The sequence below is a fragment of the Amblyraja radiata genome, chromosome 30 (assembly GCF_010909765.2).
Source record: "Amblyraja radiata isolate CabotCenter1 chromosome 30, sAmbRad1.1.pri, whole genome shotgun sequence".
NCBI lineage: Eukaryota > Metazoa > Chordata > Chondrichthyes > Rajiformes > Rajidae > Amblyraja > Amblyraja radiata.
In genome coordinates, this window is record NC_045985.1 from 669,256 (window position 1) to 697,163 (window position 27,908).

General features: G+C 49.7%; 1 protein-coding gene across 1 annotated transcript; it reads left to right on the plus strand.

Moving 5' to 3' along the window:
* Positions 1-4,001: 4,001 nt before the first annotated feature.
* On the plus strand, positions 4,002-27,158 carry LOC116989894 (butyrophilin subfamily 1 member A1-like). The gene is made up of 12 exons (XM_033047449.1): positions 4,002-4,100; positions 6,594-6,677; positions 10,615-10,959; positions 16,740-17,024; positions 18,810-18,929; positions 19,472-19,498; positions 21,771-21,797; positions 23,157-23,177; positions 24,082-24,102; positions 25,378-25,404; positions 25,530-25,556; positions 26,494-27,158. The coding sequence occupies exons 1-12, from the start codon at positions 4,082-4,084 to the stop codon at positions 27,051-27,053; spliced, it is 1,563 nt and encodes a 520-aa protein (XP_032903340.1). The 5' UTR covers positions 4,002-4,081; the 3' UTR covers positions 27,054-27,158.
* The last annotated feature ends 750 nt before the right edge of the window (positions 27,159-27,908 follow it).

The following is a 27,908-nucleotide window of genomic DNA, read 5'->3' on the forward strand; positions in this document are numbered from 1 at the left end:
TCACCCTGCATCCTCATAGCATCCTCCTCACAGTTCACACTGCCACCCAGCTTTGTGTCATCTGCAAATTTGCTAATGTTACTTTGAATCCCTTCATCCAAATCATTGATGTATATTGTAAATAGCTGCGGTCCCAGCACCGAGCCTTGCGGTACCCCACTAGTCACTGCTGGTCCCAGCACAGAGCCTTGCGGTACCCCACTAGTCACTGCTTGTCCCAGCACAGAGCCTTGCGGTACCCCACTAGTCACTGCTGGTCCCAGCACCGAGCCTTGCGGTACCCCACTAGTCACTGCTGGTCCCAGCACCGAGCCTTGCGGTACCCCACTAGTCACTGCTGGTCCCAGCACCGAGCCTTGCGGTACCCCACTAGTCACTGCTGGTCCCAGCACCGAGCCTTGCGGTACCCCACTAGTCACTGCTGGTCCCAGCACCGAGCCTTGCGGTACCCCACTAGTCACTGCCTGCCATTCTGAAAGGGACCCGTTAATCCCTACTCTTTGTTTCATGTCTGCCAACCAATAGATCATTGTTAGCTCGGGGAAGCTAACAACGAAGCATACAGAGATAAAATGTAATCAGGGGGTCATTCAGGTGGGAGAACTGAGAAGGGGGAGGGGATGGAGAGAGAGGGAAAGCAAGGGCTGTCTGAAGTTAGAGAAGTCAATGTTCATACCACTGAGGTGTAAACTACCCAAGTGAATTAAAGGTGCTGTTCCTTCAATTTGTGCTGGGCCTCACTTGTCATGTATACTGAGGTACAGTGAAAAGCTGTTTTGTTTCGTACTAACCAGTCAGTAGAAAGGTTGTACATGATTACAATCGAGCCGTCCACAGTGTAGAGATACAGGATACAGGAAATAATGTGAATAACGTATAGAGCAAGGTGGCCGATTAGGAAAGGGGGAGATGCAACGAGACCTGGGTGTCATGGTACACCAGTCATTGAAAGTGGGCATGCAGGTGCAGCAGGCAGTGAAGAAAGCGAATGGTATGTTAGCATTCGTAGCAAAAGGATTTGAGTATAGGAGCAGGGAGGTTCTACTGCAGTTGTACAGGGCCTTGGTGAGACCACACCTGGAGTATTGCGTACAGTTTTGGTCTCCAAATCTGAGGAAGGACATTATTGCCATAGAGGGAGTACAGAGAACGTTCACCAGACTGATTCCTGGGATGTCAGGACTTTCATATGAAGAAAGACTGGATAGACTCGGCTTGTACTCGCTAGAATTTAGAAGATTGAGGGGGGATCTTATAGAAACTTACAAAATTCTTAAGGGGTTGGAGAGACTAGATGCAGGAAGATTGTTCCCGATGTTGGGGAAGTCCAGAACAAGGGGTCACAGTTTAAGGATAGAAACATAGAAACATAGAAAATAGGTGCAGGAGTAGGCCATTCGGCCCTTCGAGCCTGCACCGCCATTCAATATGATCATGGCTGATCATCCAACTCAGTATCCTGTTCCTGCCTTCTCTCCATACCCCCTGATCCCTTTAGCCACAAGGGCCACATCTAACTCCCTCTTAAATATAGCCAATGAACTGGCCTCAACTACCTTCTGTGGCAGAGAATTCCAGAGATAAGGGGGAAATCTTTTAGGACCGAGATGAAGAAAACATTTTTTCACACAGAGAGTGGTGAATCTGTGGAATTCTCTACCACAGAAGGTAGTTGAGGCCAGTTCATTGGCTATATTTAAGAGGGAGTTAGATGTGGCCCTTGTGGCTAAAGGGATCAGGGGGTATGGAGAGAAGGCAGGTACAGGATACTGAGTTGGATGATCATATCAAATGGCGGTGCAGGCTCGAAGGGCCGAATGGCCTACTCCTGCACCTATTGTCTATGTTTCTATGTTGCTATCTAACTCCCTATTAAATATATCCCTCTTAAATATATATAGTTGGAGCTATTGGGGGTTGATGCTGGCACATGTAACTGGGTCCTGAACTTTCTATCACAACGGCAGCAGACAGTCAGGGTGGGCAGTAGGACATCAAAAACCATAGCCGTGAGCACTGGCTCGCCCCAAGGCTGTGTCCTAAGCCCCCTGCTGTTTAGTCTGCTTACACACGACTGTACTGCTAGACTCAATAACAACTTCATCAACAAGTTCGCTGATGACACAACAGTGGTGGGTCTCATCAGTGACAATGATGAGTCGGCGTACAGGATGCAGGTGGAGCTGCTCACAGGATGGTGCAAATCCCACAACCTCATTCTCAACGTGGGAAAAACTAAGGAGATGGTGGTTGACTTCAGGAGGGCGGGAAAACAACACCATACACCTCTGCACATCGATGGAGCTGATGTGGAAAGGGTCAGCAGCGTGAAGTTCCTAGGACTCCACCTGTCAGATGACCTGATGTCCACAACCAACACCACAGCACTGGTCAAGAGAGCCCAGCAGCGACTAAACCCTCTCCGAAGACTACGTAAATACGCAGGTCTCCCCACTACACATCTACGAACTTTTTATAGGGGGACAATCGAGAGCACATTAACCAACGGCATCACTTCCTGGTTCGGGGCTGCAAGGCGTACGAACGGCACCAACTTGACAGGAGTGTGAAGACCGCCAGCAGGATTATTGGTGCTCCACTCCCTTTCTTGCTGGACATATACAGGAAGAGATGTATCAACAGAGCCATCTCCATCATCAAAGACCCCTACCACCCATCGCATCACATATTCTCCATCCTGCCATCTGGGAAGAGGTACAGGAGCATTAGCTGCAAAACCAGCAGGATGCTCCTCGGCTTCTTCCCGCAGGCTATAAGACTGATAAACGGACTTAGCCCCCTGCCAAAGTACCGCGCACCAACCACCAACCTGGACACACTGCAACAGCTGTCGATCGGAACGCCTGTTGATGTTTAGTAGAGAGTAGAGTGTTTAATTTAATTTGTTCATGATATATGTTTTTTATTTCTAGTTATTTGTTGTTATTTGTACTGCACACTGAATGGACACTGGTTGAGCAACGTTTTTTTGTTTCCTCTGGGTATGTGAGTACTCAGGAAATGACAATAAAGATATACCGATACTGATACTGATACTATCAGTAAAGTCCAGTAAAGTCCCATCAAAGATACAGATAGACCGAGGATCTCCAGTGAGGGAGATAATAGATCACAACTGCTCTCTGGTGGTGGAGGAAGGAAATGCAGATGCTGGTTTACACCGAAGATAGACACCGAGTGCTGGAGTAACTCAGCGGGTCAGGCAGCATCTGTGGAGAACACGGATAGGTGACGTTTCACAGAGTGCTGGAGTAACTCAGCGGGATAGTCACCTATCCAGATGCTGCCTGACCCGCTGAGTTACTCCAGCACTCTGTGAAACGTCACCTATCCATGTTCTCCACAGATGCTGCCTGACCCGCTGAGTTACCTATCTCTGTCTCTCTCTCTTTCTGTCTCACTCTTCTTTCTCCGCCTCTCTGTCTATCTCCGTCTCTCTCTGTCATTGTATCTCTGTTTCTCTCTCTCTCTCTCTCTCTCTCTCTGTCATTGTATCTCTCTCTCTCTCTCTCTCTCTCTCTCTCTCCTCTCTCTCTCTCTCCTCTCTCTCTCCTCTCTCCTCTCTCTCTCTCTCCGCCTCATCTCATCGTCATCCTCCTTCTCTCTCTCTCCTCAATCTCTCATCTCTCGTCTCTCTCTTCCCTCCTCGTCTCTCTCCTCAGTCTCTCCCTCATCCTCGGCATCGGCTGTCTCATCTACTCTCTCTGCCTATCTCTCTACTCTCTAACTCCTCTCGTCTTCTCCATCCCGATCTCCTCTTCAAAGTCACTCTATCTACTCTCATCTCTCACTCTCTCTCTTCTCTCTTCCCATTCTCTCGTCTCAAAGCTCACTCATCTCAGACCGTCGGTCGAGTCGTCGTCGTTCCTCTCGTCCTGTGCTCTCTGTCGTCTCTCGCTCCTCGCGTCTCTCTCTCTCTCTCTCTCTCTCTCTCTCTATATATATATATATATCTATGAACCATCCCCTTTAAGGCGGCGCTTGCAAAGTGAAACTAAAGACGGCGAGAAATCGCGAGGGAGAGGGGGGACAGAGATAGGGAGAGAGAGGGGCGACGGCGATGGGAGCTCGACTTGGGGGTGAGTGAGGGGCCGGGGGGGGGGGGGGGGGTGAGAGGGGTCGTGGACACGGACAGATCTGTCCCATTCCCCGTCCCAATCCCGTTCACCACACGATAACCCAGGAAGCGGCCTCTCCGCCAACGCCCAGAGAGGCTGCGTTTCCCCCTCCCGTCTCAGTCTGCAATTACACAGCGTGGATGCAGGCCCTTCGGCCCCAACCCGCCTGCCCACACTAGTCCCACCTGCCCACCCCGACCAACACGCCCCATCTACACTAGTCCCACCTGCCCACCCCGACCATCACGCCCCATCTACACTAGTCCCACCTGCCCGCCCCGACCAACACGCCCCATCTACACTAGTCCCACCTGCCCACCCCGACCATCACGCCCCATCTACACTAGTCCCACCTGCCCGCCCCGACCAACACGCCCCATCTACACTAGTCCCACCTGCCCACCCCGACCAACACGCCCCATCTACACTAGTCCCACCTGCCCACCCCGACCATCACGCCCCATCTACACTAGTCCCACCTGCCCACCCCGACCATCACGCCCCATCTACTCTAGTCCCATCTACACTAGTCCCACCTGCCCACCCCGACCAACACGCCCCATCTACTCTAGTCCCATCTACACTAGTCCCACCTGCCCACCCCGACCAACACGCCCCATCTACTCTAGTCCCATCTACACTAGTCCCACCTGCCCACCCCGACCATCACGCCCCATCTACACTAGTCCCACCTGCCCCCCCCGACCATCACCCCCCATCTACTCTAGTCCCATCTACACTAGTCCCACCTGCCCACCCCGACCAACACGCCCCCTCTACTCTAGTCCCATCTACACTAGTCCCACCTGCCCACCCCGACCATCACGCCCCATCTACACTAGTCCCACCTGCCCACCCCGACCATCACGCCCCATCTACTCTAGTCCCATCTACACTAGTCCCACCTGCCTGCGTTTGACCCAGATTCCTCTAAACCTGTCCTAGCCAAGTTCAAGTTCATTGTCACTTAACCAACTAAGGAACAGTGAAACTTGAGTTCAAAGCGACGATACCATTTCACTCAATTTAACATGTACCTGTCTAAACCTCTTTTAGATATTGCGATAGTCCATGTCTGTGGCTGTCACCCCCCCCCCCCCCTGCCTCAGCTATCCCCCTCGGCCCCCACCCTCCACTCCCTCCGCCTCAACTAGTCCCCCCCTGCCTCAGCCCCCTGGGACCAGCAGTGACTAGTGGGGTACCGCAAGGCTCGGTGCTGGGACCAGCAGTGACTAGTGGGGAACCTCAAGGCTCGGTGCTGGGGCCAGCAGTGACTAGTGGGGTACCGCAAGGCTCGGTGCTGGGACCAGCAGTGACTAGTGGGGAACCTCAAGGCTCGGTGCTGGGGCCAGCAGTGACTAGTGGGGTACCTCAAGGCTCAGTGCTGGGACCAGCAGTGACTAGTGGGGTACCGCAAGGCTCGGTGTTGGGACCACAGCTATTTACAATATACATCAATGAAGGGATTCAAAGTAACATTAGCAAATTTGTAGATGACACAAAGCTGGGTGGCAGTGTGAACTGTGAGGAGGATGCTATGAGGATGCAGGGTGACTTGGACAAGTTGGGGGAGTGGGCAGATGCAGTTTAATGTGGATAAATGTGAGGTTATCCACTTTGGTGGCAAGTACAAGAAGGCAGATTACTATCTAAATGGTGTCAAGTTGGGAAAAGGGGAAGTACAACGGGATCTGGGGGTCCTTGTTCATCAGCCTATGAAAGTAAGCATGCAGGTACAGCAGGCAGTGAAGAAAGCAAATGACATGTTGGCCTTCATAATAAGAGCAGTTGAGTATAGGAGCAAAGAGGTCCTTCTGCACTTGTACAGGGCCCTAGTGAGACCACACCTGGAGTATTGTGTGCAGTTTTGGTCCCCTAATTTGAAGAAGGACATTCTTGCTATTGAGGGAGCCCAGCGTAGGTTCACCAGGTTAATTCCCGGGATGGCGGGACTGTCATATGCTGAGAGAATGGAGCAGCTGGGCTTGTACACTCTGGAGTTTAGGAGGATGAGAGGGTATCTCATTGTAACATATAAGATTATTAAGGGTTTGGACATGCTAGACGCAGGAAAAATGTTCCCGATGTTGGGGGAGTCCAGAATCAGGGGCCACACAGTTTAAGAATAAGGAGTAAGCCATTTAGAACGGAGACGAGGAAACACTTTTTCACACAGAGAGTTGTGAGTCTGTGGAATTCTCTGCCTCAGAAGGCGGTGGAGGCCGGTTCTCTGGATGCTTTCAAGGGAGAGCTAGATAGGGCTCTTAAAGATAGCGGAGTCAGGGGATACGGGGAGAAGGCAGGAACGGGGTACTGATTGGGGATGATCAGCCATGATCACATTGAATGGCGGTGCTGGCTCGAAGGGCCGAATGGCCTCCTCCTGCACCTATTGTCTATTGTCTATTGTCTATTGTCTATTGTGTATTGTCTATTGTCTATTGTCTATTCCAGATGGTGCAGCGTGCCGGAGCCAGCCCATGGCCACCTGGCAGTTCCTGCTTGTCCTTCTAGCCGGCTTCACCTGGCACGCGACAGGTGAGTCACGCAGGGTCACCTGTGTTCCCCGGTCACACGCGTGTGGCACGGCTGGGGTGAGGCGTGTTTGATTGCCGCATCTGCAGAGACTGGTTTACACTGAATGTAGACACAAGATGCTGGAGTAACTCAGCGGGTCAGGCAGCATCTGTGGAGAACATGGATAGGTGACGTTTCAGGTCGAGACTCTTCTTCAGACTGGCCGTCAAACGTGTTGGGCAGTTCCTCGACAAAGTCACCAACCCCCACCCCTCCTGATCCCCAATTCCCCTCCCCCCCTTCACCCCTCCCCTTGCCCCCTCTTTAACCCCCCCACCACAGATCCCTCCCCATCAACCCACCCCTTCTCCATCACCCAACACCCCTTCACTTCCTGCCTCCATCTTCCTCCCCCCCAGTCTACCCTCCGCCCATTTCTTCCCCAATGGGGAAATTGGGGAGGGGTCTTCATTCCTGGAGTATTGTGTGCAGTTTTGGTCCCCTAATTTGAGGAAGGACATTCTTGCTATTGAGGGAGTGCAGCGTAGGTTCACCAGGTTAATTCCCGGGATGGCGGGACTGTCATATGCTGAGAGAATGGAGCGGCTGTGCTTGTACACTCTGGAGTTTAGAAGGATGAGAGGGAATCTCATTGAAACATATAAGATTGTTAATGGTTTGGACACGCTAGGGGCAGGAGACATGTTCCCGATGTTGGGGAATCCAGAACCAGGGGCCACACAGTTTAAGAATAAGGGGTAAGCCATTTAGATCGGAGACGAGGAAACACTTTTTCACACAGAGAGTGGTGAGTCTGTGGAACTCTCTGCCTCAGAGGGCGGTGGAGGCCGGTTCTCTGGATGCTTTCAAGAGAGAGCTAGATAGGGCTCTTAAAGATAGTGGAGTCAGGGGATATGGGGAGAAGGCAGGAACGGGGTACTAATTGTGGATGATCAGCCATGATCACATTGAATGCGATTTTCCAGCATCTGCAGTTCCGTCTCCTTTCTTGTCCCCGCCCCCCCCACCCCAGATCAGTCTGAAGAAGGGTTTCGGCCCGAAACGTTGCCTATTTCCTTCGCTCCATAGATGCTGCTGCACCCGCTGAGTTTCTGCAGCTTTTTTGTGTACCTTCGATTTTCCAGCATCTGCAGTTCCTTCTTAATCACATTGAATGGTGGTGCTGGCTCGAAGGGCCGAATGGCCTACTCCTGCACCTATTGTCTATTGTCTATTTTCAAAACAGAAATCGACAGATTCTTGATTAGTACAGGTGACAAAAGCGTTCTCCCCATAACCCCTGACACCCGTACAAATCAACAATCTATCTATCTATCTCTGCCTTAAAATATCCACTGACTTGTAGCCTCCACAGCCTTCTGTGGCAAAGAATCCCACAGATTCACCACCCTCTGAGTAAATAAATTCCTCCTCATCTCCTTCCTAAAGGAACGTCCTTTAATTCTGAGGCTGTGACCTCTGGTCCTAGACTCTCCCACTGGTGGAAACATCCTCTCCATATCCACGCTATCCAGGCCTTTCACTATTCTGTAAGTTTCAATGAAGTCCCCCCTCATTCTTCTAAACTCCAGCGAGTACAGGCCCAGTGCCGACAAACGACCCACTCATTCCTGGGATCATTCTTGTAAACCTCCTCTGTACCCTCTCCAGAGCCGGCACATCCTTCCTCAGATCTGGGGCCCGCAACTGCTCATGGGAGAGGGGAGAAGAGGGAGTGACCGGGGTGAGAGTGGTCCTTGATGATGCTGCTGGCCTTGCCGAGGCAGCGTAAGGTGTAGATGGGGTCAGTGGAAGGGAGGTTGGTTTGTGTGTGTGAAGGTCTGGGCTGCATTCACAATTTGCTGCCTTAAGTGGGGGGCGACCATCGACTCCACAGTCAAAAAGGCCCAACGGTGGATGTACTTCCTACGGCAGCTGAGGAAGCACAATCTGCCACAGGCAATGATGGTTCAATTCTACACGGCCATCGTAGAGTCTGTCCTCACCTTCTCCATCATGGTCTGGTTTGGCTCAGCCCCCAAGCACGACACCTGGAGGCTGCAGCGAATCGTCCGAACAGCTGAGAAGGTTGTTGGCTGCAACCTTCCCTCCATTGATGAACTGTACACTGCAAGGGCCAGGAAGCGAGCGGGCAAGATCATCTCTGACCCCTCTCACCCTGGCCACAAACTCTTTGAATCACTTCCCTCTGGAAGGCGACTCCGGACTGTCAAAGCTGCCACAGCCAGACACGAGTAGTTGCTCTACTCAATAACCAAATGTCTCTAACCTCCTTTTGCTCTGGAATTATATTTAATTCACATGTTTAAACTATAATGTTACAATAGACAATAGGTGCAGGAGGAGGCCATTCGGCCCTTCGAGCCAGCATCGCCATTCAATGTGATCATGGCTGATCATCCCCAATCAGTACCCCATTCCTGCCTTCTCCCCATATCCTCATGACTCCGCTATTTTTAAGAGCCCTATCTGGCTCTCTCTTGAAAGTATCCAGAGAACCGGCCTCCACTGCCCTCTTGAGGCAGAGAATTCCACAGACTCACCACTCTCTGTGCGAAAACGTTTTTCCTTGTCTCCGTTCTAAATGGCTTACTCCTTATTCTTAAACTGTGTGGCCCCTGGTTCTGGACTCCCCCAACATCGGGAACACGTTTCCTGCCTCTAGCGTGTCCAAACCCTTAATAATCTTATATGTTTCAATGAGATCTCCTCTCACCCTTGTAAACTCCAGAGTGTACAAGCCCAGCCGCTCCATTCTCTCAGCATATGACAGTCCCGCCATCCTGGGAATTATAACCATATAACCATATAACAATTACAGCACGGAAACAGGCCATCTCGACCCTTCTAGTCCGTGCCGAACACGTATTCTCCCCTAGTCCCATATACCTGCGCTCAGACCATAACCCTCCATTCCCTTCCCGTCCATATAACTATCCAATTTATTTTTAAATGATAAAAACGAACCTGCCTCCACCACCTTCACTGGAAGCTCATTCCACACAGCCACCACTCTCTGAGTAAAGAAGTTCCCCCTCATGTTACCCCTAAACTTCTGTCCCTTAATTCTCAAGTCATGTCCCCTTGTTTGAATCTTCCCTACTCTCAGTGGGAAAAGCTTATCCACGTCAACTCTGTCTATCCCTCTCATCATTTTAAAGACCTCTATCAAGTCCCCCCTTAACTTTCTGCGCTCCAAAGAATAAAGCCCTAACTTGTTTAACCTTTCTCTGTAACTTAGTTGCTGAAACCCAGGCAACATTCTAGTAAATCTCCTCTGTACTCTCTCTATTTTGTTGACATCCTTCCTATAATTAGGCGACCAAAATTGTACATCATACTCCAGAATTGGCCTCACCAATGCCTTGTACAATTTTAACATTACATCCCAACTTCTATACTCAATGCTCTGATTTATAAAGGCCAGCACACCAAAAGTTTTCTTTACCACCCTATCTATATGAGATTCCACTTTCAGGGAACTGTGCACAGTTATTCCCCGATCCCTCTGTTCACCTGCATTCTTCAATTCCCTACCATTTACCATGTACGTCCTATTTTGATTTGTCCTGCCAAGATGTAGCACCTCACACTTATCAGCATTAAACTCCATCTGTCATCTTTCAGCCCATTCTTCCAACTGGCATAAATCTCTCTGTAGACTTTGAAACTCTACTTCATTATCCACAACACCACCTATCTTAGTATCATCTGCATACCAACTAATCCAATTTACCACACCATCATCCTGGTGAATTAACCTGGTGAACCTACGCTGGGCTCCCTCAAATGTTTTATTATTAATGTTTAATGTTTTATGCGTCATTCTTAATTGTGACTGTATGTGGTGCTGTTATTTGCGGGGCGGAGCACCAAGGCAAATTCCTTGTATGTGAATACTTGGCCAATAAACGTATTCATTCATTCATTCATTCAGACGGGTTCAAGGTGATCTGCTCCAGCTACCTGATCCAGGTACAGGTGGGTTCCCAGGTGGTGCTGGAATGCCAGGTGACGCCAGTCTTGCAGATGAAGATGAAGGAGATACGTTGGACTAAGGAGGGAGCGCTGGTTCACCTCTACCGCTTCGGGCAGGATGAGAATGACCAGCAGGACGCCAGCTTCCAGGGCAGGACCCACCTGTTCAGCAAAAACTTTGCCCAGGGTAACGTCTCGCTGTTGCTGCAGAATGTCCACCTGTTGGACCGAGGCATCTTCAACTGCTTCGTGGAGTTCGAGTCCAACCTCAACCACGATTCCAGTGTCAAACTTGGCGTACTGAGTGAGTTATCAATACGTTACACTTTATCTCATTTTTAAAACTTTTTTTATTTTTATTCATAGAAACATAGAAAATAGGTGCAGAAAGTAGGCCATTCGGCCCTTCGAGCCTGCACCGCCATTCAATATGATCATGGCTGATTATCGAACTCAGTATCCCATCCCTGCCTTCTCTCCATACCCCCGGATCCCCTTTGCCACAAGGGCCACATCTAACTCTTTCTTAAATATAGCCAATGAACTGTGGCCTCAACTACCTTCTGTGGCAGAGAATTCCACAGATTCACCACTCTCTGTGTGAAAAAAAAATCATCTCGGTCCTAAAAGACTTCCCCCTTATCCTTAAACTGTGACCCCTTGTTCTAGACTGTCCCAACATCGGGAATAATCTTCCTGCATCTAGCCTGTCCAACCCCTTAAGAATTCTGTAAGTTTCTATAAGATCCCCCCTCAATCTTCTAAATTCTAGCGAGTACAAGCCGAGTCTATCCAGTCTTTCTTCATATGAAAGTCCTGCCATCCCAGGAATCAGTCTGGTGAACCTTCTCTGTACTCCCTCTATGGCAAGAATGTCCTTCCTCAGATTTGGAGACCAAAACTGTACGCAATATTCCAGGTGTGGTCTCACCAAGGCCCTGTACACCTGCAGTAGTGAAAATGCTACTTTCTTAACTACTAAACCAGGTTCGCTTCTTAATAAACAGACACCACACAAACTGTTTGGTAGACCAGTTCACAACTTTACTTATTATCGGCCGATGGAAGGGAGGGAGAACTCCAGTCAAGTGACCAATACAGACACTTGACCGTCCTCCGTTCACCTACTCTGAACAACAGAATTACATTGCCTTAAATAGGGTTTTTTTGTCCCCTTAGCACATTTCACAGACATTAGTCATGGTCAGAGGTACAGGAAAAGGTTTCCACAGAATGCATCACATCAAAGGCCTTTTGTTTACATAGTACAAGATAACATTGGCCATTTGGTTTACGACATTTTATCTTCACAGAGATCACCCTAGCTCTTTCGCTGCTCCCTCTCTGTCATTTGGTCCTTCATAAACATAGGCCATTTGGTTTATGGCGTCTTACTTCAAAGATGTGACTAGCTGTTTCTTTCTCTGTCACTTCCTCACTTGGGAGACAATGTTATAGGATTTATTATCCCACACACCCGAAACCTGAGGCAAGCCTAATTTGAGACTAAATATAAGATGTAAGCTAGCCCAGAAGCCAATTTAATATCTTCTTATATTTTAACTAAAATTCAGCTTCATCAGTAGAACCTCCCTGCTCCTATACTCAAATCCTTTTGCTATGAATGCTAACATACCATTCGCTTTCTTCACTGCCTGCTGCACCTGCATGCCTACTTTCAATGACTGGTGTACCATGACACCCAGGTCTCGCTGCAAATTATTAGAAGCAAATGTACAAAAATAGAACCACCGGCAGATAAAATTATACAGTTATTGTACATCTTCAAGTTTAACTTTGAATGGTGCAACATAATTTTGGAATTAAATCAAATTACGAGTTGGGTGATGGGTGGGGAGGGTTACGAAGCAGGTATATCATCACTTTTTGTTTTCCTTTCTGTTTTTATCTTTTTATTTCTCTACGTCTTTCTTATTTATTTTACTTACTCACTCTTTGTCTACACCAATGTGGTAGTCTAGAGGTTCTATCCTTGCACATCCACTTTCTCTCTCTCTCTTGCTTTTTCTCTCCTCTTCTTTCTCATCTTTAGCTAAACAATAAAATTGGAGCTGTACAACAACTGTACTATGTCATATGCCGCGGTTTATACTTTTGTACACTGCTTCTAATTTAAAAAATAATAATAATAATAAATAAAAATTAACTTTTTAGCTTTAAATTGGAAGAAAAGAAAGGGGAAAAAGCAAGAATGAGAATAAGTGAGATGTGAAAGGTTAGGACCCCTAGACGACCAAAGTGGTTTAGCCAAAGATTGAGTAAAAGAAAGAAAGAAGAGAGGAGTAGAGAAAAAATAAAAGGACAAAAAGAAAAAGAGAGAAAAAAGTGGAGATATCCCTCCCCACCCGCCTCACCCAACCCGTAATTAGATTTAAATCCAAAGTTGTGTTGCACCATACTATCCTTGTATTAAATCAATGAATGGTGTCCATGTTTTGGAAAACTGATCTGGGTTTTTCTGCCAAGACAAGTCTAATATTTTCAAGATGTAGCGTCTCGGACATGTTTGAAATCCACATCTTCACAGTAGGGACTGTTAAGTATTCGGTTTTTTTCGCCGTTATCAGGCCATATTTAAGGAAACATAGAAACATAGAAAATAGGTGTAGGAGTAGGCCATTCGGCCCTTCGAGCCTTCAAAATGATCATGGCTGATCATCCAACTCAGTATCCTGTACCTGCCTACTCTCCATACCCCCTGATCCCTTTAGCCACAAGGGCCACATCTAACTCCCTCTTAAATATAAACGTTTTTGAAATATTGATAGCTCAGAACAGGCTTCTGAAGTACCTAGAGTGATCAGTTCCGTGTCGGGGTCCTATTTTATTTTTAGTGTTTTCGAAAAAATTTCAAAAATTCCTCTCCAGAACAACGTTACACTTTAGATGTGCCCATTTGGTTGGCATGGCTTGTGTCGAAGGATTCCTGTTTATCTTTGCTTCATTGTCTTTCCTTAGATCAGGGGTGGGCAACCTTGTTCTGCATTGGGGCCGGGACGCATGTCTGTGAGCGGATGGCGGGCCACATCTATCACGTGTACGGGATGGCGGGACTGTCATATGCTGAGAGAATGGAGCAGCTGGGCTTGTACACTCTGGAGTTTAGAAGGATGAGAGGGCATCTTATTGAAACATATAAGATTATTAAGGGTTTGGACACGTTAGAGGCAGGAAACATGTTCTCAATGTAGGGGGAGTCCGGAACCAGGGGCCACACAGTTTAAGAATAAGGGGTCAGCCATTTAGAACGGAGATGAGGTAACACATTTTCACCCAGAGAGTTGTCAGTCTATGGAATTCTCTGCCTCAGAGGGCGGTGGAGGCAGGTTCACTGGATGCTTTCAAGAGAGAGCTAGATAGGGCTCTTAAAGATAGCGGAGTCAGGGGATATGGGGAGAAGGCAGGAACGGGGTACTGATTGGGGATGATCAGCCATGATCACATTGGCTCGAAGGGCTGAATAACCTATTGTCTATAGTCTGTAACTTACATTTATCTCAAAGTTTATTGACAATGCAAAAAAATACTGAAATCAACCTGCTTGTCCAAAACTGGTATATTCCAGCATCTACAGCATTCCCCCCCCCTTCCCTCTCCCTTCCCTCCCCTCTCCCTTCCATAGAAACATAGAAACATAGAAATTAGGTGCAGGAGTAGGCCATTCGGCCCTTCGAGCCTGCACCGCCATTCAATATGATCATGGCTGATCATCCAACTCAGTATCCCGTACCTGCCTTCTCTCCATACCCTCTGATCCCCTTAGCCATAAGGGCCACATCTAACTCCCTCTTAAATATAGCCAATGAACTGGCCTCGACTACCCTCTGTGGCAGGGAGTTCCAGAGATTCACCACTCTCTGTGTGAAAAAAGTTCTTCTCATCTCGGTTTTAAAGGATTTCCCCCTTATCTTTAGCTGTGACCCCTTGTCCTGGACTTCCCCAACATCGGGAGCAATCTTCCTGCATCTAGCCTGTCCAACCCCTTAAGAATTTTGTAAGTTTCTATAAGATCCCCTCTCAATCTCCTAAATTCTAGAGAGTATAAATCAAGTCTATCCAGTCTTTCTTCATAAGACAGTCCTGACATCCCAGGAATCAGTCTGGTGAACCTTCTCTGCACTCCCTCTATGGCAATAATGTCCTTCCTCAGATTTGGAGACCAAAACTGTACGCAATACTCCAGGTGTGGTCTCACCAAGACCCTGTACAACTGCAGTAGAACCTCCCTGCTCCTATACTCAAATCCTTTTGCTATGAAAGCTAACATACCATTCGCTTTCTTCACTGCCTGCTGCACCTGCATGCCTACTTTCAATGACTGGTGTACCATGACACCCAGGTCTCGCTGCATCTCCCCTTTTCCTAGTCGGCCACCATTTAGATAATAGTCTGCTTTCCTGTTTTTGCCACCAAAATGGATAACCTCACATTTATCCACATTATACTGCATCTGCCAAACATTTGCCCACTCACCCAGCCTATCCAAGTCACCTTGCAGTCTCCTAGCATCCTCCTCACAGCTAACACTGCCCCCCAGCTTAGTGTCATCCGCAAACTTGGAGATATTGCCTTCAATTCCCTCATCCAGATCATTAATATATATTGTAAATAGCTGTGGGATTCCCTCCCCCCTCCCCCCTCCCTCCCTCCCGTCTCTCTGGTGCGGGGTGAAACTCAAGCTGACCAATGTGTACCTGTATCTGAATCTGTAAGCGGACCGTGTAGGGTCCATCGCGTGGAAACGGAACTAAGAGTGCGCACGCTTAATTAAAGCGAAGCGGGGACGACGCTGGCAACGGAATGCGGACCCAATAGGGCGGACAGTGTACAGGAAACTACATGGCGGACCGTGTAGGGTGAACCAAGAGCGATGGGGGCAGCGTATCTCCCCCAGGTCCGCGCTCGATCTCCACAATGCCGGGTCCACGTTTGATCTTCACTCTGCCGGGTCCGCGTTTGATCTTCACTCTGCCGGGTCCGCGTTTGATCTTCACTCTGCCGGGTCCGCGTTTGGCCTCCACTCTGCCGGGTCCGCGTTTGATCTTCATTGCCAGGTCCGCGTTTGGCCTCCACTCTGCCGGGTCCGCGTTTGGTCTCCACTCTGCCTGGTCCGCGCTAGGGTGGGAAGGACAGCGAGCGCTGGTTTACAAAAATAGAATCAGGTTAAGAATAAGGGGTCGGCCATTTAGGACTGAGATGTGGTTAAAACTTCTTCACCTGCAGAGTTGTGAATCTGTGGAATTCTCTGCCGCAGAAGGCGGTGGAGGCCAATTCACTGGATGTTTTCAAGAGAGAGTTAGATTTAGCTCTTAGGGCTAAAGGAGTCAAGAGATATGGGGAAAAAGCAGCCACGGGGTACTGATTGGGGATGATCAGCCATGATCAAATGGCGGTGCTGGCTCAAAGGGCTGAATGGCTACTCCTGCACCTATTGCCTATAGGGGTAAGGTCACTGGGCCACAGGGCTTGACTCACGGAGCCGCTCAAACCATCTGGAGGACATCGCAGCTTCCGGTATATGTTGTTAATACACGAAACGCGTACTTTCCTACCTTTTAAAAACCGCGAGAGACACATACCCAACTTTAGAATTCCAAACGTGAAGCGAAATGAAGGTATAGAGAAGCGAGAGCTGAAGGGACAACAACAGCTAAAGTGCTTGGTGAACATTGGCCGTGCAGATATCGAGATCGGAAATATTGGGAATTATCGCCTTTGCTCACTGCAGAAGGCATTATTTGTGTTTTTTCTTGATTCCTTTGGTATCTAAAAAGTCTCAGAAGTGATCAATCTGGCTGTAAAAGTTTGCTTCAGAGGCGTTTTCATTTTGTGTAAAACCCACTTGAGAACCATGGGCGATTTTAAAACAGACCCGACTGCCGTGCAACCTTCCTATTGCCACCCTTGGGTGCTGTTTTTTTCTCTCCAACTGGCCAATGGGAGGTTGGTACGCCCCTCCCAGCCTGACCCAGGGCACCCATAGGAATTCCCCTCTCCGCGCCCCCCCCCCCCCCCCCCCCCCCGCTGCCTGACCCAGGCCACCCATGGGTGCTGTCTCCACAGGTCTGGGCGAGCTCCCCTCCGTCAACCTGCTGGAGTACACGGAGGATGGGGTGCGGCTGGTGTGCGACTCTCAGCGCTGGTACCCGCAGCCCACGGTGGTGTGGAGGCTGGGCCACGGCGGGGAGGTGTCCCGGCAGCCCGTAACCACGAGCGAGCAGAACGCCAAGAGTTTCTTCAGCGTGAAGAGCATCGTGGAGGTGACGACCCACAGTGGCAGCGATTACCAGTGCCTGATAACCGGAGCGGACGCCAAGCAGAGTGTCTCCACCAACTTCCATGTCCCAGGTCAGAGCTCACCGTCGGACATGGGGATCAATGTGAGGTTATCCACTTAGGTATCAAAAACAGGAAGGAAGATTATTGATGATTTGGATGAAGGGATTCAAAGTAACATTAGCAAATTTGCAGATGACACAAAGCTGGGTGTCAGTGTGAACTGTGAGGAGGATGCTATGAGAATGCAGGGTGACTTGGACTGGTTGGGCGAGTGGGCAGATGCATGGCAGATTAGTTTAATGTGGATAAATGTGAGGTTATCCACTTTGGTATCAAAAACAGGAAGGCAGATTACTATCTAAATGGCGTCGTTGAGAAAAGGGGAAGTACAACGAGATCTAGGGGGTCCTTGCTCATCAGTCTATGAAAGTAAGCATGCAGGTACAGCAGGCAGTGAAGAAAGCGAATGGCAAGTTGGCCTTTATAACAAGAGGAGTTGAGTATAGGAGCAAAGAGGTCATTCTGCAGTTGTACATAGCCCTAGTGAGACCACACCTGGAGTATTGTGTGCAGTTTTGGTCTCAACATTTGAGGAAAGACATTCTTGCTATTGAGGGAGTGCAGCATAGGTTCACCAGGTTAATTCCCGGGATGGCGGGACTGTCATATGCTGAGAGAATGGAGCAGCTAGGCTTGTACACTCTAGAGTTTAGAAGGATGAGAGGGGTTCTTATTGAAACATATAAGATTATTAAGGGTTTAAGAAGGAACTGCAGATGCTGGAAAATCGAAGGTAGACAAAAGTGCTGGAGAAACTCAGCGGGTGCAGAAGCATCTATGGAGCGAAGGAAATAGGCAACGTTTCGGGCCAAAACCCTTCTTCAGTTTGGACACACTAGAGACAGGAAACATGTTCCCGATGTTGGGGGAGTCCAGAACCAGGGGCCACAGTTTAAGAATAAGGAGTAAGCCATTTAGAACGGAGGTGAGGAAACATTTTTTCTCACAGAGAATTGTGAGTCTGTGGCATTCTCTGCCTCAGAGGGCGGTGGAGGCCGGTTCTCTGGATACTTTCAAGAGATAGTTAGATAGGGCTCTTAAAGATAGTGGAGTCAGGGGATATGGGGAGAAGGCAGGAACAGGGTCTGATTGGGGATGATCAGCCATGATCACAGTAAATGGTGGTGCTGGCTCGAAGGGCTGAATGACCTACTCCTGCACCTATTGCCTATTGTGTACCGAGGTACATTGATAATCTTTTGTTGCATGCTAACCACTCAGCAGAAAGACAATACGTGATTACAATTGAGCCATTTACAGTGTACAGATACATGATAAGGGTATAATGTTTTAGTGCAAGGTAAAGCCAGTAACGTCTGATCAAAGATAGCTCGAGGGTCACCAATGAGTTAGATGGGAGGTCAGGACCCGCTCTCTGGCTGTGGTAGGATGATTCAGTTGCCTGATAACAGCTGGGAAGAAACGGTATCTGAATCTGGAGGTGTGCGTTTTCACACTTCTGTAAATTTTGCCTGATGGGAGAGGGAAGAAGAGGGAGTGGATGTGGAGAGGATGTTTCCACTGGTGGGAGAGTCTAGGACTAGAGGGTCACAGCCTCAGAATTAAAGGAAGTGTCTTTAGGAAGGAGATGAGGAGGAATCTCTTCAGACCGAGGACGGTGAATCTGTTGAATTCATTGCCACAGACAGCAGAGGTGGCCAAGTCAATGGATGGGGTGCGGGGGAAGGGGGGTACTGGGGTGGGGGGGAAGGGATGAGGGGAGGGCAAGGTGGGGTGCGTGACCCCAGGGGATGTCCTGACTCCTGACCTTTGACTCGCTTCTGCCTCCTGCAGATGAGTTCTTCCCTCGGACGTCCAAGTGGATGGGCGGATTTGTGGTCATTTTCCTGGCCGTCGTGGCATCGCTTGTTGGACTGGGGCTCCTGAACCGCTGGCTGCAGCGCCACATACGAGGTAGGTACCCACGGGAACCTCTCCCGCACTGACCTGCAGGGACATACCTGCGGACCCGGCAGTACCCTGACGCATGCAGTACCTGGAGTATTGTGAGCAGTTTTGGTCCCCTAATTTGAGGAAGGACATTCTTGCTATTGAGGGAGCCCAGCGTAGGTTCACCAGGTTAATTCCCGGGATGGCGGGACTGTCATATCCTCAACGAATGGAGCGACTGGGCTTGTATCCACTTTGGTGGCAAAAACAGGAAGGCAGATTATTATCTGAATGGTGTCAAGTTGGGAAAAGAGGAAATACAATGGGATCTGGGGGTCCTTGTACACCGGTCACTGAAAGTAAGCATGCAGGTACAGTAGGCAGTGAAGAAAGTCAATGGTCGAAGCAGGGATGAGCAGAGAGATAGAGATGTGGAAGGGGGGGATGGGGGAGAAGATGGTGGGTCATTGTTCTGGGGGAGAGGGGGGGGGGGTGAGGGTTAGAGCGTTTGATGTGCATGGCCACTCGGCCCCGCTGACGGCGATGCTATCCCTTTCCTCCGGCAGATCTGGAGAAGCGGCCGACAAGCAGCGGTAAGTTTGGCAATGCCTCCTCTCATCATCGCCTCCTCCTGGTGGGTCAGGGCAAGGGCCCGAGTCCGTCCCCCTGCTTCCCCCCCTCACTCGCCCCTTCCAACTCCCCCCTCCCTCACCCACCTCCCCCCCCCCTCCCTCGTCTCTCTCTCTCCTTGCCCCATCCACCCTCTGCCCCCACACACTCCCCTGTAGTGCGGAGGGTCCCATCCTGGCCACGACCCCCCAAAGCTAGGCAAGGTCCCGACCCGAAACTGGGTCGGTCAGTCGACCTCCTCGGCTGCTGCCTGACCCGCAGCCAAGTTCAGCTTGGCTTGGCTTAGTATAGATTATTGTCACGTGTACCGAGGTACAGTGCATGTTGTTCCATTGTTTAAAAAGGGGTCTAAGAGTAAACCTAGCAATTATAGACCTGTTAGTTTGACGTCAGTGGTGGGCAAATTAATGGAAAGAATACTTAGAGATAATATATATAAGCATCTGGATAAACAGGGTCTGATTAGGAACAGTCAACATGGATTTGTGCCCGGAAGGTCATGTTTAACTAATCTTCTTGAATTTTCTGAAGATGTTACTCGGGAAATTGATGAGGGTAAAGCAGTGGATGTTGTGTATATGGACTTCAGTAAGGCCTTTGACAAGGTTCCTCATGGAAGGTTGGTTAAGAAGGTTCAATGGTTGGGTATTAATGGTGGAGTAGCAAGATGGATTCAACAGTGGCTGAATGGGAGATGCCAGAGAGTAATGGTGGATGGTTGTTTGTCAGGTTGGAGGCCAGTGACGAGTGGGGTGCCACAGGGATCTGTGTTGGGTCCACTGTTGTTTGTCATGTACATCAATGATCTGGACGATGGTGTGGTAAATTGGATTAGTAAGTATGCAGATGATACTAAGATAGGTGGGGTTGCGGGTAATGAAGTAGAGTTTCAAAGTCTACAGAGAGATTTATGCCAGTTGGAAGAGTGGGCTGAAAGATGGCAGATGGAGTTTAATGCTGATAAGTGTGAGGTGCTACATCTTGGCAGGACAAATCAAAATAGGACGTACATGGTAAATGGTAGGGAATTGAAGAATGTAGGTGAACAGAGGGATCTGGGAATAACTGTGCACAGTTCCATGAAAGTGGAATCTCATGTAGATAGGGTGGTAAAGAAAGCTTTTGGTGTGCTGGCCTTTATAAATCAGAGCATTGAGTATAGAAGTTGGGATGTAATGTTAAAATTGTACAAGGCATTGGTGAGGCCAATTCTGGAGTATGGTGTACAATTTTGGTCGCCTAATTATAGGAAGGATGTCAACAAAATAGAGAGAGTACAGAGGAAATTTACTAGAATGTTGCCTGGGTTTCAGCAACTAAGTTACAGAGAAAGGTTGAACAAGTTAGGGCTTTATTCTTTGGAGCGCAGAAGGTTAAGGGGGGACTTGATAGAGGTTTTTAAAATGATGAGAGGGATAGACAGAGTTGACGTGGAAAAGCTTTTCCCACTGAGAGTAGGGAAGATTCAAACAAGGGGACATGACTTGAGAATTAAGGGACTGAAGTTTAGGGGTAACATGAGGGGGAACTTCTTTACTCAGAGAGTGGTAGCTGTGTGGAATGAGCTTCCAGTGAAGGTGGTGGAGGCAGGTTCGTTTTTATCATTTAAAAATAAATTGGATAGTTATATGGATGGGAAAGGAATGGAGGGTTATGGTCTGAGCGCAGGTATATGGGACTAGGGGAGATTATGTGTTCGGCACGGACTAGAGGGGTCGAGATGGCCTGTTTCCGTGCTGTAATTGTTATATGGTTATATGGTTACAGTGAAAGGCTTCTGCTAGTTTAGCTAAGTTTAGAGATACAGCGCGGAATCAAGCCCTTCAGCCCACCGGGTCCGCGCCGACCAGCGATCCCCGCACACTAACACTATCCTACACACACTAGGGACAATTTTTACATTCACCAAGGCCAATTAACCTACAAACCTGCTCGTCTCTGGAGTGTGGAAAGAAATCGAAGATTTCGGAGAAAACCCACGCAGGTCACGGGGAGAACGTGCAAACTCCGTACAGACAGCAACCGTAGTCTGGATGGAACCCGGGTCTCTGGCGCTGTAAGGCAGCAACTCTACCGTTGCTCCACCGTGCCGCCCCAGTGTTCCAGAGAATCGGAATGCTGGAACGGGAAGGGTGGATCGCAGGAGCTCTGGGAATCTGGGAATGTCGGTGTTTGGGGATCTCAGTGATGGTGACTCTCTCTCTGTCTCTCTCCTCTCCTCCCCCCATGATATAGAATACCAGCGTCTGCAGATGAAGCAAGGTGAGTAACTTCACGTTGATTTTAATTTGTTCTTCGGGACCCTGTGTGTGGTATCAGACCAACATTTAATGCTGAAGAATGGTCCTGACCTGAAACGTCACCTATCCATGTTCTCCACAGATGCTGCCTGACCCGCTGAGTTACTCCAGCACTCTGTGAAACGTCACCTATCCATGTTCTCCACAGATGCTGCCTGACCCGCTGAGTTACTCCAGCACTCTGTGAAAGGTCACCTATCCACGTTCTCCACAGATGCTGCCTGACCCGCTGAGTTACTCCAGCACTCTGTGAAACGTCACCTATCCACGTTCTCCACAGATGCTGCCTGACCCGCTGAGTTACTCCAGCACTCTGTGAAACGTCACCTATCCACGTTCTCCACAGATGCTGCCTGACCCGCTGAGTTACTCCAGCACTCTGTGAAACGTCACCTATCCATGTTCTCCACATATGCTGCCTGACCCGCTGAGTTACTCCAGCACTCTGTGAAACCTCACCTATCCATGTTGTCCACAGATGCTGCCTGACCCGCTGAGTTACTCCTGCACTCTGTGAAAGGTCACCTATCCACGTTCTCCACAGATGCTGCCTGACCCGCTGAGTTACTCCAGCACTCTGTGAAACGTCACCTATCCACGTTCTCCACAGATGCTGCCTGACCCGCTGAGTTACTCCAGCACTCTGTGAAACGTCACCTATCCATGTTCTCCACAGATGCTGCCTGACCCGCTGAGTTACTCCAGCACTCTGTGAAACGTCACCTATCCATGTTCTCCACAGATGCCGCCTGACCCGCTGAGTTACTCCAGCACTCTGTGTATTTCCTTGGTAAACTGGCATCTGCAGTTCCTTGTGTCTCCATGAGTATAATTTAGTCAAACTCAAGTCCAACGTAGAGCAAAGGGGAAGATACAGAGTGCAGAATATAGTTCTCGAGGGGCCGAATGGCCTACTCCTGCACCTATTGTCTATTGCACTAAACATTATTCTATTATCAAGCTTCTGTACATTGTAAATGGCTCGATTGTAATCATGTTTTCGTTTAGAGATACAGCACGGAAACAGGCCCTTCGACCCACCGGGTCCGCGCCGACCAGCGATCCCCGTACAGTAACATTTTCCTACACACACTAGGGACAATTTAAATTTACACCAAGCCAATTAACCTACAAACCTGCACGTCTTTGGAGTGTGGGAGGAAACCGAAGATCTCGGAGAAAACCAACGCAGATCACGGGGAGAGCGTGCAAACTCCGTACAGACAGCGCCCGTAGTCGGGATCGAACCCGGGTCACCGGCGCTGTGAGGCTGCAACTCTACCGCTGCGCCACGATTAATTTTACTTTCTATCTTTTTCAGAGGCTCTGAAGAAGGAACTGGGTAAGGCTTGTGGGGGGGGAGGTGTGGTGGAGGGGGGGGGGCACTGAATGATTCCACGAATTTGGGGGTAAAGGGGCCTCTGTTTTCTGTTGTGAAGAGAGCGCAGAGTTTATCCCTGAAGCTCTCGAGACGTGATCCTTCCCTTCCGCGGAAACAGGCCATTCGGCCCAACCCCTCCATGCTAACCAGGGCTCCCCATGATTTCTCCGTCCCAGGTTACTAGGTTATAGACAATAGGCGCAGGAGTAGGCCATTCGGGCCCTTCCAGCCAGCACCGCCATTCAATGTGATCATCCCCAATCAGTACCCCGTTCCTGCCTTCTCCCCATATCCCCTGACTCCGCTATCTTTAAGAGCCCTATCTAACTCTCTCTTGAAAGCATCCAGAGAACCGGCCTCCACCGCCCTCTGAGGCAGAGAATTCCACAGACTCACAACTCTCTGTGAGAAAAAGTGTTGCCTCGTCTCTGTTCTAAATGACTTACTCCTTATTCTTAAACTGTGTGGCCCCTGGTTCTGGACTCCCCCAACATCGAGAACATTGTGTTTCCTGAGAAGCCCCCCCCCCCCTCCCCCCCCCCTCGCCTGTCACAAGGCTGAGGGTTCACACTTATAGACAACAGGTGCAGGAGGTGGCCATTCGGCCAGTCGAGATAGGATTGGCCTCGCTGTATCCGCTCGATGTCCAACCGTACCGAGCTTCCGGGGAGCCTTGTCGCAGCCGGCTCTCCTGTTCCGTGAGTCCGGATCCCGTCCCTGGTCCCGGGTTGGAGGGGAGAGAGGGGAGGGGAGAGAGGGGAGGGGAGAGAGGGGAGGGGTGAGGGGGGGAGGGGAGAGAGGGAAGGGATGGAAGGAAGGGGTGGGAAGGGCGCTGAGTAACCTCTGTCTCTATGTTTTGCTACAGATACATTACATGATGAGCTGGGTAAGATGCTGATCAATGGTTTGTCTCTCTCTGTCCCTCTCCCTCTCTCCTCCCGTGTGTGTGTGTGTGTGTGTGTGTGTGTGTGTGTGTGTGTGTGTCTGTGTGTGTGCGCGGGTGTGTGTGTGTCTGTGTATGCGCGGGTGTGTGTGTGTGTGTCTGTGTCTGTGTGTGTGTCTGTGTGTGTGCGCGGGTGTGTGTGTGTCTGTGTATGCGCGGGTGTGTGTGTGTGTGTGTGTGTGTCTGTGTGTGTGTGTGTGTGTGTGTACGTGTGTGTGCGCGGGTGTGTGTGTGTGTGTGTATGTGTCTGTGTCTTTGGGTGTGGGTGTGTGTGTATGTGTGTGTGTGTGTGTGTGTGTGAGAGGGTGTGTGTGTGTGTGTCTGTGTCTGTGTGTGTGTGTGTGTGTGTGTGTGTGTGTGTAAGTGTGTGTGAGCGGGTGTGTGTGTGTGTGTGTGTGTGTCTGTGTCTGTGTGTGTGTGTGTGTCTGTGTGTGTGTGTGTGCGCGGGTGTGTGCGCGGGTGTGTGTGTGTCTGTGTCTGTGTGTGTGTGTGTGTGTCTGTGTGTGTGTGTGTGTGTGTGTGTGTGTGTGTATGTGTGTATGTGTGTGTGTCTGTGTGTGTGTGTGTGTGTGTGTATGTGTGTGTGTGTGTGTGTGTGTGTCTGTGTGTCTGTGTGTGTGTGTGTGTGTGTGTGTGTGTGTGTGTGTGTGTGTGTGTGTGTGTGTGTGTGTGTGTGTGTGTGTGTGTGTGCGCGGGTGTGTGTGTGTGACCCTCTAACCCAGCTCATATTTCACTTGGGTAGTTTACAGCCCAGTGGTATGAACATTGATTTCTCTCACTTCAGATAGCCCCGGCATTCCCTCTCTCTCCAACCCCTCCCCCCACCCACGTCGCATCAGCTTCTTGTTATCACCCAGCAACCAGCTAACAATGGCCTGTTTCCTTTATCATCGTTACATTTTGCATATCTTTCATCCATTGTTCTTTAACTCTCCACATCACCGTCTATATCTCTCGTTTCCCTTATCCCTAACCGGCCTGAAGAAGGGTCTCGACCCGAAACGTCGCCCATTCCTTCTCTCCAGAGATGCTGCCTGTCCCGCTGAGTTACTCCAGCACTTTGTAAAACATTACCGATCCAAGTTTTCCACAGATGCTGCCTGACCCGCTGAGTTACTCCAGCACTCTGTGAAACATCACCTATCCATGTTCTCCACAGATGCTGCCTCACCCAGCTTTTTGTGTCAATCCTCTAATAATTGGTCTCTTGTGTTTCAGGAAGGATTCGGATTCTCCCCACAGCTGGTAAGTTTCAGGATTCGTGCTGTTAGACCTCATGGTCAAAGACACGGCATACCTGCCGACAGGTGTTTACACATTGTAATCACATTGAATTCATTAACATGAACCCTTCTTCCTTGCATTTTCAGGCATGGACAGAATCAGAAACGCGGCTGGTAAGATCTTCTGCTCACCGAGTTTCTGCTCAACTGTTTTAGTGACTTTTATAGAGTCAGACAGCACAGAAACAGGCCCTTCGGTCCAACTTGCCCATGCTGACCCACATGTCCATTCTACGCTAGTCCCACCTGCCCACACTGATCCACATGCCCCACCTCCACTAAGTAGTACCTGCCCACACTGATCCACATGCCCCACCTCCACTAAGTACTACCTGCCCACACTGTCCCACATGTCAATAGACAATAGGTGCAGGAGTAGACCATTCAGCCCTTCAAACCAGCACCGCCATTCAATGTGATCACGGCTGATCATCCACAATTAGTACCCCGTTGCTGCCTTCTCCCCATATCCCATGACTCCACTATCTTTAAGAGCCCTATCTAGCTCTCTGTTGAAAGTATCCAGAGAACCGGACTCCACCACCCTCTGAGGCAGAGAATTCCACAGACTCACAACTCTCTGGGTGAAAAAGTGTTTCCTAGTCTCCGTTCTAAATGGCTTACTCCTTATTCTTAAACTGTGGCCCCTGGTTCTGGACTCCCCCAACATCGGGAATATGTTTCCTGCCTCTCGCATGTCCAAACCTTGAATAATCTTGTATGTTTCAATAAGATACCCTCTCATCCTTTTAAACTCCAGAGTGTACAAGCCCAGCCGCTCCATTCTATCAGCATATGACAGTCCCGCCATCCCGGGAATTAACCTGGTGAACCTACGCTGCACTCCCTCTACACTAGTCCCACCTGCCCACATGCCCCACATACACTGAGTAGTACCTGCCCGTGTTTGGCCCAGATCCATCTAAACTTGTCCTAATCATGTACCTGTCTAATGACTTGGAAATGTTGTGATAGTCCCAGCCTCCTCCTGCACCTACTGTCACTGTTTCTATGTCCTTAACCTGAACGCCACCTCTGTTGACTCTTTCAGTTGCTGTGACCCTGGACCCCAACACTGCCCACCCGATGCTCCAGGTATCACCTGACCTGGTCACGGTGCGCTGTGTTAAGGGGCGGGCGATCACTTCTGTAGACGGAGGGGTTTCGGAGCCCGTCCTCTCAGTGATGGGGAAGCCACCTCTCAGAGATGAGGAAGGGATCACCTCTGGCCGGTGCTACTGGGTGGTGGAGGTGGGCAGCAACTCTGAATGGGACCTGGGAGTTGCCTCCAACGATGCGGAGAAGAGGGCCAGGACCACACTGAGACCCGAGGGAGGGGTCTGGTCCATCGGGTGCCACCAGAAGGTGTTCAGGGTCAACGACGCCAATTCCAAGCAGATCTCCATCCACCCAGCCACCCAGGAGAAGATCCAGATGATCGGCGTATACCTTGACTACGGCGAGGGCAAGGTCCTGTTCTGTGATGACAGCACTGGCTCTCACCTCCACTCCTTCAGCGATTGTACGTTCAAGGGGGGGCTCCTCCCCTTCTTCAACGTATCTGCTTCAGGGAACGCACTGACGATTTGTCCAGTTGTCCATGTTGCATGAGTCCGCGTTCATTGTCCAGTTGTCCAGGCTGCATGAGTCCTAGTTGCCCTGGCATCGAGTGTCCACTTACAAGTTAATATCACCAGCAACTTGTCCCAGATCAGCCACATCGAAGCAACGACCAAGAAAGCAAACCAACGCCTCTACTTCCTGAAGAAGGGTTTTGACCCGAAACGTTGCCTATTTCCTTCGCTCCATAGATGCTGCCTCGCCCGCTGAGTTTCTCCAGCATGAGAAGGCTTAGGAGGTTCAGCATGTCCCCAACAACTCTCCCCAACTTCTACGCATGCCCCATGGAAAGCATTTTATCCGGGATTCATCACAGCACGGTTTTGGGAACAGCTCTGTCCACGATCGCAAGAAATTGCAGAGTTGTGGAGGCAGCCCAGACCGTCACGCACACGAACCAACCTCCCTTCCATCGACCCCATCTACACCTCACGCTGCCTCGGCAAGGCCAGCAGCAACATCAAGGACCAGTCTCACCCCCGGTCACTCCCTCTTCTCCCCTCTCCCATCAGGCAAGAGGTACAGAAGTGTGAAAACGCACACCTCCAGATTCAGGGACAGTTTCTTCCCGGCTGTTATCAGGCAACTGAACCGTCCTCTCACCAACTAGAGAGCGGTCCTGACCTCCCATCTACTTCTTTAGAGACCTGGGTCCATCTTTAATTGCACTTAACTAGACTTTATCTTGCACTAAAAAATGTTATTCCTTTTATCCTGTATCTGTACATTGTGGACGGCTTGATTGTAATCTGTGTTGTTTAGTTCAGCTTAGTTTAGAGATACAGCGTGGAAACAGGCCCTTCGGCCCACCGGGTCCGCGCCGACCAGCGATCCCCGCACACTAAC

Coding starts and splice junctions, on each gene's coding strand:
- LOC116989894 (XM_033047449.1), top strand. Junction 24,103..25,377: donor TACATTACATGATGAGCTGG/GTAAGATGCTGA, acceptor CTTGTGTTTCAG/GAAGGATTCGGATTCTCCCC. Junction 25,405..25,529: donor TCGGATTCTCCCCACAGCTG/GTAAGTTTCAGG, acceptor TTGCATTTTCAG/GCATGGACAGAATCAGAAAC.